At 36.3% G+C, this 11,092-nt stretch overlaps 1 protein-coding gene across 1 annotated transcript; it reads right to left on the bottom strand.

Moving 5' to 3' along the window:
* Positions 1-4,015: 4,015 nt before the first annotated feature.
* Positions 4,016-10,996, bottom strand: gimapl (GTPase, IMAP family member like). The gene is made up of 3 exons (XM_039666649.2): positions 10,531-10,996; positions 8,060-8,827; positions 4,016-4,311 (listed from the first exon to the last, which is right to left on the bottom strand). The coding sequence occupies exons 1-3, from the start codon at positions 10,556-10,558 to the stop codon at positions 4,286-4,288; spliced, it is 822 nt and encodes a 273-aa protein (XP_039522583.2). The 5' UTR covers positions 10,559-10,996; the 3' UTR covers positions 4,016-4,285.
* Positions 10,997-11,092: the final 96 nt, after the last annotated feature.

The following is an 11,092-nucleotide window of genomic DNA, read 5'->3' as shown; positions in this document are numbered from 1 at the left end:
AACTACGGAAATCCAGGAGACCTGGGACAGGATATGTGAGATCTGTGTAAACATGTGCCTTCTCAAGTGAAGTACCCTCACGCTCACGCAGAGTGATATACCACACATGTGTTGGATGGGGCACAGGGTCATGCTTGACTCTTTGTAGAATAACAATATTAGATTCAGTATTTGTTCAGCATTTCAGTTCAGATTGTGCACTTAAAACTGAACTGACACATTTCTACCATAGAGTTTTTTTAAATATACTTTACTTATGCGCAGTTGGCCTTCATGAAGATCATGAAGATAAATCCCATTGTGATTCAATACACATCACATACCTATTATATTATTTTCTCCAATGAAGTCACACTACACTGGTATTTTTCCATTCTGTATCATGTGTCATTTTCCTGTTTTTTTTTTTTTTTTTTTTTTTTTTTTTTAGAGGGTTACAAATTTGTGACCAGTCAGAAAGAATTATTTATAAAGCCAAGATGATAACACATCTAAAGAGGAACTGCTGAGGCTGAGGGGTTCCTGGAACCTGTAATTTTCCGACAGTTTTATTGGGAAGGACCATAGTTAAAAGTAAATGTTTTGTCTGTGCTGACTCAGACGGGATAGGGGACGGGGTGGGGAACTGGGGGTCGAGAGGAGGTTGTCTCTGGGTATTTTCTCTGAGCTTGGCAGTTATGTAGGCTAACTATTCATCAAATAAGTAAATATTTGGTCATTAAAATATTGATTTGAGTCTAAATTATTAGATTTTTTTTTTCATTTTACCTCTCTATAGCAGTTGGCAGTTTAAAAAAAATGTAAGATTAAAATTGTCTTTGTTTTTAAATGTCTCGAGTGAACACAATTGGGAGAGAGAGAGAGAGAGAGAGAGAGAGAGAGAGAGAGAGAGAGAGAGAGAGAGAGAGAGAGAACACAAAGGTTTTGCAAGCGAAATCAGTTTCTCTGCGATACGCAAACGTTTTGCAAGCTAAGTCAAAAGCACCAAAATATAATTTTTCCATCCATCTTATAATTTTCCATGACCAGCCCCCATTTGCCAATTGAGAGATTTGTGTTGATATCTAGATATCAAAATATTCTTCCCAGCAAACACAGAACGTTCCCGAATGGTTCACGAGCCAAACAAGAACGTTATAGGAACGTTCCATGTAGGTTATTTCAGCCCGATCTCATGAAAGCTCGTATCTATAGCACGAATGTCATTTCTCGTGGCATTTATAAGCCAAAAACAGTTGTTTGCTTGTATAAGACCACGTACGCGTTTGACCAGCAGGCCTACGCGTTTTTCGCGTGCATATGATACGCATTACGCAGTTTTTGGCGTACTATAGCCTACGCACGAACTCCCCACCCCTCCCCCCTAAACCTACACCAGGGTTTTTTAGTTCATCTTTCTATCCACTTATTTATGATATCCACAATAATTACAATACACTGCTATTCCATCAAACACTGCTGAGATTAATCAATACACTGCAGAGAGAGACAGTTATGTGTAGAGTGTATGCATTGATTTCAATACAGTGGAGTGGAAAATGTTTCCGTAATTTTAGAGGTCCTAATCCTAATGGACTATAGATTTGTCTTGCTGTTCTACAGGGGTCTAGTTTACAAATGATCTTTGTTTACAGCATATGGCATACGGTCACAATACACACAAAGTCTGAAGTGAAGTCGCAGACTTCAGTAGTTTGTCCTCTTCGTTTTTACGGACATATTATTTCACGTTTTGTATTTATTTTAACATTTTGATAATTAATATCGCCACCTTGTGGTTGTAAGTGGTATAGATAAAAAAAACACACATTTAAATTTCTGTGATGTAAGATGATGGAAATAGGTCCTTTTGAAAATAATAAAAGAAAATTCAACCTGTAAAACAGTTTAAAAGCTGTTTAAACAATCATAACATTTTTTTTTTTATTTAATTCCATATTGTATTCCATATTGACTTCTCATTCATGAATGCACAAAAGTTTTAACGGTTTGAATGTTACCATGTCTTATCTCCTAATTACTTAATTCACCACATTTTTATTAATTACATTTTTTTTTATTCTTCGAAATGTAACATTTTTCAAGAAATGTAGCAAAAACAGTCTGATGCAAGAAAAGATATATTATCAATATGTATGAGAAATTTTGTTTACACTTTACAATAAGGTTCATTAGTTAACATTAATTAATGTATATAACTAACCATGAGCAACCCATTGAAACAGTATTTTTAATCTTTGTTAAGGCTAGTTAATAAAATATTCAGCTGTTCATTATTTGTTCATGTTAGTTCACAGTGCATTAAATGTTAACAAATACAACTTTTGATTTTCATGTTTTGTTTATGAAATTATGAGTTATATGTATTATGAAATTAACATTAACAAAGATTAACAAAAAAATGCTGTAGAAGTACAGTTCATTATTAGCTAAAGACAAGTTAACTAAAGTGTTAGGCTATGAAGAAATTGTATATGAATATATCATTAGATGAAATTTATAAGAAAATATAAAATGAGAATTACCATAATGAAAGTAATTAAATTATTTTAGAACTTACAACTCATGAATGCTCAAAACAGTCAAATTTATTGAAACCTACATATTATTTTCTAAAAAAATATATTATTTTTACTTAAAAAAAGAAAAAATGGTTAAACTATTTTGAATCTCCTTTTTACACTGCAATGGATTATTAATAGGTGGCAGCAAAGTGAAATGTGGACTTTTGTTCTACAATCACATTACGACATTAATTTTGTTTTTTTTTAAACAAAAAAAAATAAATGTGTATTTTTTTTTTTAATTATAAATGTGTGTATTTTTTTTTTTTTTAAATTCAGAATTACAGTGCGTGTATGCATGATTATAAACAAAATGCAGCCAAAATGAAAGTGAAAGTGTATGAAAGAGGGTCAATGTACATAAGTAATCTATAATCTAACTAATATAAAATCTAAGTAATCAAATCTAACTAATATACAAAAAAAAAAAAAAAAAAAGCAGCAGCAGTAAACTTCCATGTGTAAAGCCCAAGTTTAATTTCGGGTCAAAATTGACACGAACGCAAAAAGTGTAACAATTTAAATTGTTTATTTAACAGTTTAAATTGTTAAATCTGAAAAAATAAAATAAAAATCAGAAAAAATAAATGTGTATTTTGACAATGCTAAATTCAAAGGAATAATTTAGTTAAATCTGTTGAGGTCAAAAGTGAACCATGAAGTATTTGATGGCATGTTAGCATTATATACTCATTAATGATAAAAAAATGTCACATAAACATCTGGGAAGGATTTTTTTTTTTTTATGGCTGTCAGAAAGGTCAACATATCTAAAAAAAAAAGGAATGCATTCATAAAAATCATTAAGTCAATCAAGTTCCATAAGAATTCATAAATTCCAAAATAAACACAGTGATGAAATTCATTCAAAGTGCTTATAACAAAACAGTTAAGCAGCAACAGTTTCAGGAGGAAACCATTTGTAAAAGACATTTAATCGACAGAATGTAATAGAAAAAAAAGAACTTAGAAAGATTTTTTTAAGAAAGCATCATAGCAATCCTAAAACATCACAGCAATCCTAAATCAATCAGTAACTTCAGCGTGATGAAAATATTTCATAAATAATAAAATCAGCAATAATGATATTATTAGAAAATGATATCATTATAAAACATCCATAAATATACATTGGATAAGGATTGGGGACGTACTATATCTAAAACACCTAAACAGCTATGATGTGAAATAAAATAAAAACCGTGATTGGTTTTTGACCATTAAGAAATCAATAACTGTCACCAACGTAACTAACCCATGCTATAATGACTAGAGTCCAATCTCTGATATTAGTGCATTCATTGAGGCACTTTACAAGCAATTAAGTGCAAATAATTTATGAGTGTGGAGTGTTTCTGATCTACTAGACATCATTACTGTACCTCAATTTTCTCTGCGTCACATATAATAATTTATAAGAACATGGTCACCCATAAGTCAGTGTGTAACTATAGTAGTGATATACTTTTAATCAGTATTGTACTACTGGTTTACTCACACAAATTTGTCTTTTGATGATTTTGTGCTGCGTCTTATCCGTTATATATTCAGGTTGAGAAGAATAAGCTAAAAAGGGACAATTGCTTACTATAAACCCTATAACCTGAAGCTGCTTGGACTGTTGGACTGATATGTGGGTATTTGACTAATAATTTAGACACTATTAAGTGCAGTGGAACTGAGGTAATGAATTCAGCAGTACTGGAACTGTTCACACAGCATTAGTCACTAAATCCTTCAACCAAACCTGCAGAGATAGAAAAAGAAAGACATTACATCATTCAAATGCTATACTGTATCATGCAAAAAAAAGATAATGACACTAACAGTTTTCGAGATTGTAACAAACAACAGCATGACTTTGTCTATGACATGATGTAAGAGAAAATTAATTCAAGCTTTAAAGCAACACCAAGTGACTTTTCCTCTGCGTTCGCCCTACAGGTTGGAAACAGAATTGTCCATTATCGCTGTCGTAAATAATTTAGCTTACCGCATCCTACTGTTGCACACACGCACATGCTCTCTGTTTATCCAGCACCGGCTTTGGAATCATGATGACAATTCAAAAGCTACCCCGGCTGCTAAGTATCTATACATGTAGTTGTAGCAGGGAAGGAAATTAACTTTTTTGTGGCTGATTTCAAAATCTACCAGCCACTCAATGTTTTTACCAGCCACTTTCTTGTTTTTAACCTACAATGTGTAACTGCATGTGAAAAATATTACTACAAGATCTACAATACTTAACCAGTTTATTTAATCTCAAGTCTCAATGAAATACTGACATTTTCTCTTTCTCTCTTATACACACACAAACCATGAACTGATATACATTTCGTTAAATTAGTAGGGCAGATTAAACAAAAAACTGAACCGATGCTAAACCGCACTCTATGCAGTTCCTCCAGGATTTCACGATTTTTTTGTGTGATTTTTGCGATCAAAATGACTGATTTTGTGGTGGTAATTTCCAGAAATTTGTGAAAAAATGTGCGATTTATATATAACATTTACCATAACAGTATTCAGTCCTTCCAGAAAAACGAGAAGAGTTTTTTTGTGATTGTTACGCGCAAAAATGTATTGATTACGCGGCCCGTTTTCTTTAAAAATGCGATGGAATATGCAGGATATTTATGCAATTTTATGCAATGAAACTGCAGGAATTTCCAAAAATTGTGGTTTGATGAAAAAGAGAAAAAAAAGTGATTCCCCCAACATCCTGTTCTCACTAGGCTAATGTAAGAGTCATTTCTTATTACTTCCTTTGATAAGCAAGCATACTACATCAAAGAAAGTGCTGGGAATATTTAATTTCTCATCTTGTTTTATTTCAGACTGTAACGAGTGTAAATAAGGTGTGGCCCCTTTAAGAGATGCGCGCTCCCTGTTGAACTCTCTGCAGTGTTATATATGCGCCTCGAACACCCCATGTGTGCGGGTAATTTCTCTTTGATGCTACTTCTTTTATCTTATGTTGTTTATTAAGCAACGATGTGACGGTAGAACGTGTGACAGACAGTTATACGAGTTCGATTTGTCTGTCTGGCGTCGCGTAATTGCGTCACTTCATAACGTTCCCATGGAAACAGAGGGAAATGGCTGCTCTTGTGTGACGCAAACGCAACATTTTCAACTTTCTGCTAATATACATGTCTTTTTTTGCAATGAAAATGCGAGGATTATGAAATTATGCAAACCCCGCATATTTTGCACGGAAATTGGCAATTTATGCGGCGAAAGTGCACGCGTATTTGAAAAAATGCGGCCATATGCGGACTTTGACTGATTTTGCATTGAATTCAACGATCGCATAATCGCGTTTTTCTGGACGGACTGTCTATGCTGGAGGTTGCTCTCTCTGCGAGAGAACCGTAAAACGTCAAATAATAGCCAAGTCCCAAATAGTCGCCTGTCTCTTTTACACGCCTGGTGTGGCGACAGGTTTGGGTAAATAAAGGCCTGTCTCAAATACAAGGCGGTGAAGTTCGCCGATTTGGGAAAATAAAAGCCCGGGCTATTATTTGAAGTTTTACGATATGCCTGTTCGGTTTTGTTTACATCATGCGCTCGCGGCTAGCTCCCACCTCTCGCGCTCAAGCCTCGACGGAAGAAGCGCACGAGTAGATGTTCGCGCAGCTAGCTCTTTATGACACAAGAGAGCTACCCGCCCTAAAAATACACCATGCGCTTGCGGCTAGCCCCCCCCTTTGGATGGCAAACCGCCTCATCGAGCCTCGACGGAAGAAGCGCACTGGTGTTGAAGCTATGCCTCCTCTAAAAGTGTCTGCCGTCCGGGTGAAACAGTTTGTTATTTTTATTTACCCACCACGACCACGGTGGCCGGTAGGTGAAGTGAGTTTACTCGCCACACCGAAAAATCACCGGTATTTGGCTGGTGGCGGGTGCTAATTTCCATCCCTGAGTTGTAGTCTACTGTCGAGTATGCGCCACCTATCAGCAATTGTAATGCTTGCCGTAAAGCAAGTCAGATTTGTAGTTTTCTTAGGACTCATTTGGACTACAGAAACGCGACTTAATCTGGCAATCTTACATATCGTGGATATATCAGATACAGGACCACAAAGCGATGGCATAAGTATATTTCACCATGTCACGACTTGAAGAACTATTATTGCGCAAGTCTCTGAGTTTTTGCAGAACTATGCCCCCTCTGGCGACAAGTGAAACTGTAACCAGAGGTATACAAGCTTGCACAAGGTGTTCATAACCAAAGGAGCATCAGCCGCACACATCTTTTGATACAGTCATAATGTCTTCAGAGGTCATAAAGTTATACATCTGCAAATCATTTTAAAAATATGAAAGGAAAGGCATTTGAGTAAATTACACACTTATGTGTGTGTGAGGGGAAAACGGGGATAGTAGAAAAATTCAGTTTGTTTCTATTTATCTCCATGTTAAACTGTTTTACTTGCTTACTGTATCCACTTATGATTGTATTATTATGGAAACATGTTAATGAACAATATAAGTTATTACTTTGTGTAGGATCCCGTTTGAGCCCTAGAGCAGACCGGAGATCTCTCCATTTGTTGAAAGCTTCCCGATGTTGATTCGTCTTATTCCGACGCCTGGCACGAGACAGAAGTTTTATTTTCTTTGTCTTACGTGGAGTTTGCGCTGGGGTTTGGAACAAACTACAAGCCGGTCTCTTTGAATCCATCTTCTACTTTTGTCGAAAGTTGACTAAAGTTTTGTCGCTCGAGTTGTCTTCGCTGATACGGAGAACGGCGGCGAATACACAAACCTGCCAGATATAGCCAGGTGATCGCGAACGCGCATGACGTCACGCCCAGTCTCAAATTCCGTCCCGAATCCCTCTTATTTATTTTACTGTACAGGATTATAGAGGCGATCGCAGTGATCAGCGAAGGGGTAATTCAGCCCATCCGGCAATTGTTTAAAGTCCCCGTGAAATCAAAATTGAACCTATTTACTTTGTTAGCGCATATTACTAGTCTTGTGGTGAACAATTAATCCGTGCAAGTGAATATACATTAAAAAAAAATGTTTTACCTTTGTAATCTTTAATCAAAATCTGAAAAGTTACTTTCGGTCTGGAACGGTTTCTTTTTCTGATGACGTAGGTTTCACAGTTTGGGTGGGGAAACGCGTAACCACTCCCCTCAAACCGTTAGTTTGCTATGAGCGAGAGATGGAGAGGAGGAGCGCTAGAGTAAAACCCTGCCCTCTGTTCAATATTCCGTTTCACTTGGAAATACGTCACAGCACTGGAGAAAAATCGTTTGCAACTTCCGGTTCACGGGGACTTAAGCATGTATCGGTTAGAAAAATTGGTATTTTTAACATGAAATGTTGCGCAATGCACCTTTAAGGTAAAAAATCTCACTTAGTGTTGCTTTAATTAGAACAAAGGTTCAGGAGACGTAAATAATCTATGCAATAAGAAGAAAAAAATCCTTCAATGCTGTTTTGTATTTTATATTCTATGACAGACATGCACTCACTCTGATCCACGTCCATGGCCCGCAGCGAGTTGCAGGAGCCGTTCTGTTTGGGTCTAGCGCCAAGCTCCCTGTTCTCTTTCACCGAATTGGTGTTCAGACTCGGAGTTTGACTTTGTGTTTTAGTTTCATCTGCCTTCATGATGAAGTAACCACCTTCTTCAGCTACAATCTTCTCAACCTTCTCCATCAGCTGAGGCAGCTGCAGGTGCTCGCCAAAAATATAGTTATTGATGACGTGGTACCTCTTCTTGCACTTGTCCACCACCCACTGAAGGTCACGACCTTCTCTTCGTATATGCCTTTCTATGGACTTGTCCTTCAAAATCTCTGCCCAGGTGAACACCACCAAGGTTTGCTTCCACACGTCTTCTCCGAACAGCGCCAAATTCTCCTCTATACGAGCCCGGTCCGTTTCGGTGAACATGCCCACCGGTATGACCAGCAGGAATGCGTGGGGTCCAGGTGCGCACATACTTACACTTCGGAGCATCTCCTGCTGATAGTCTGCCGGTGTGGTCTGGGCTGAAAACCAGCCGGGAGTGTCTATTATTGTTACTTTGCGCCGATCCACCTCGGTTTCGCGTTTCACTGAGAATTCGGCAGCACGCTCCAGACGAAACTCTTCACGCCCCAGGATGGTGTTGCCGGTGAGGCTTTTCCCCGGCCACCTCCAGCCCAGCAGGATCAGACGGAGCTCGGGGAGACGGTTAGCCTCACGGGCGGCTGCCGCCAACCGCTTCTCTTCCTCAGGGTCGAGTTGGTTATCAGCTGTTAGGGAACCAATATATTATTATTATGAGGGTCAAAAATGGCACCCTGGAAAATTAGAGGTTGGTAAGACTATTTTAAGACAATAAAAATGTTCAGCTTTTAAAAGTGTTTTAATGCATATTGATAACTTTTTTTCTTTGTTACAAATGTATTTCTTTTATATGGAAGCTTGTTTCGGCCATAGAATGAAAAAAAGGTAATTACGACTTTTTAATCTCATAATTCTGACTTTTTTTCTTTCTTGCATTTGTGAGTTTACATCTCAGTTATTCTCAGAATTGCGAGACATAAACTCCCAATTGCAAGTTATAGTCAGAATTATGAGATATAAACTAGAATTTCGGTCTTTATAACTCACAATTCTGAGAAAGTCATAATTGAGAGATGTAAACTCGCAAATGCATGAAAAAAAGTTGTGAGATAAAGTTCCAATTATCTTTTAAAACGTTTTATTCTGTGGTGGAAACAAGCTTCCATGAATGACTGCCAATACATTCTTCAGAATTTCAGAAAAAAAGTCATACAGGTTATCAAAGGCATGAAGATGAAACAAGAATTTTACCTTTATGAAGTTTTTTTTTAAAGTTAGATGAACTATCAATTAAAAAGGTATTTACTAAAACTTTGATTGCAAGAAATGTCATAATTGGGAGATAAAGTCAAAATTACCTTTTAATTTTTTATTCATAATTTTATGAGATTGTGGTACTCACCAAGGCTACATTTACTTAAAAAATACAGTAAAGACAATTAGGCTATATTGTGAAATATTATTGCAATTTAAAATACCTGTTTTCACTTTTATATACAGTATATATATACATTTATAATATATATTTACTCCTGTGATGACAAAGCTGAATTTGTCAGCAGCAATTCCTCCAGTCTTCAGTGTGACATGATCCTTCAAAAATTATTCTAGTAGAATGATGATTTGGTGCTCAATAATCATTTATTTTCATTATAAAAGTTACTTTCAGGATTCTTTAATGAAATAATAATAAATAAAACACTTGTTTTTAACTTACTGACCCCAAACTTCTGAACAACAATGTAGGTTAATATTTTAATATCGCTTAATATTTTAATCATTATGTAGCCTATAATATATTGGAAGACTTTTGGATATAATATAATGTAAACTGGGAAAACACAAAACATACGTCAAACAAGCATTGCCCAGTATGGATTTTCCCAGTGATGTTTATCTGAAAAGTGATATTATGACATCTTGTTTCTCCTTCAGACTTGAGCAAGGAGGAAATAATGACCAAGACCAATATTAATCTAAACAGCCAAACAACATTCATATTAAAGCAAAACACTTAAGTTATTCTAATAAAATTCGCTATTTGGAGATTGCATTTAACTTTTATACAGTCTTACACCGAAAGAACTAAAAGGTGTGTCTAGTCTACATAAGTCACTGTAAATGACTCTTTAAAGCATATATTTCGTTGATAAAGAAACTTCTTTCACATGTAACTACTTTTCACGTGTTTTTCGCCATGTGAGAGGATCTGTTGTGACTTTAGTCCACCTGTGAACGTCATATACCTGTCTAAATGGGCAGCGGAAACAGTGAGACGTGTCACATTCACCCGAAACACACACCGGTCACAGTAGTGCGCACAAAGCCAAATTAAGTATGAATCTTGCGTTATAAGCATTGTTCAACAGTATATTTTAAAACAACTTACCAGTTGAATTTGGTCCATTTGAGCTCATGACGATGCCGGGTTTGTAAACTTTAGTCGTGTCGTAATCCGGGAGAAAAGCGCGATTTCCTGCTTGCTTCTTGAAGGGCGCGGGAGGGAGATGTCTACATACATTCGTGAACAAGTCATTGATTCGGATCTTTTCAATGAATCGGTTGAACCATAGTTCACGGTTTTTGGTCAAGATGTTGCGAACAAAATATGTTAAATAGGCTTATCGCTTGAATGTGTAACTGTTATCAACACAGATATTTTCAACACAGAGGTGGACATGGCAGTATTTCTTTCAATTTGTTTAAAATAAATTATTTTAGGTTTTTTTTAGCGTAATCATGGCCGAACTGAACTAGCACATGCGGCATTAATTTAAATATTACAGTAAATATTATTTACTGTAGCATTTAAGCGACCACGTAATCGCGTAATTAAAAGTTTATTCAAAAGAACCGATTCAGAACAAGCCTGGCGCAAGGGTTCAGAACATAGAAATGTACACGTAGCACACATATGACAGTACCAGACACGTCGGTGCGCCCGCCATCTT

This window comes from Pimephales promelas, chromosome 22 (assembly GCF_988280905.1).
Source record: "Pimephales promelas chromosome 22, fPimPro1.hap1.1, whole genome shotgun sequence".
In the NCBI taxonomy this organism is placed as follows: domain Eukaryota; kingdom Metazoa; phylum Chordata; class Actinopteri; order Cypriniformes; family Leuciscidae; genus Pimephales; species Pimephales promelas.
The sequence above is the reverse complement of the archived record's forward strand: the minus strand, read 5'-3'. Positions and strand labels throughout refer to the sequence as shown.

Excerpts from the sequence above, each read along its gene's own strand:
- gimapl (XM_039666649.2), bottom strand. The coding sequence starts at position 10,558 with ATGAGCTCAAATGGACCAAATTCAACTG. Across the intron at positions 8,828-10,530 it reads AAATGGACCAAATTCAACTG|CTGATAACCAACTCGACCCT; the intron begins GTAAGTTGTTTT and ends GTTCCCTAACAG. Across the intron at positions 4,312-8,059 it reads GGCCATGGACGTGGATCAGA|GTTTGGTTGAAGGATTTAGT; the intron begins GTGAGTGCATGT and ends CTATCTCTGCAG.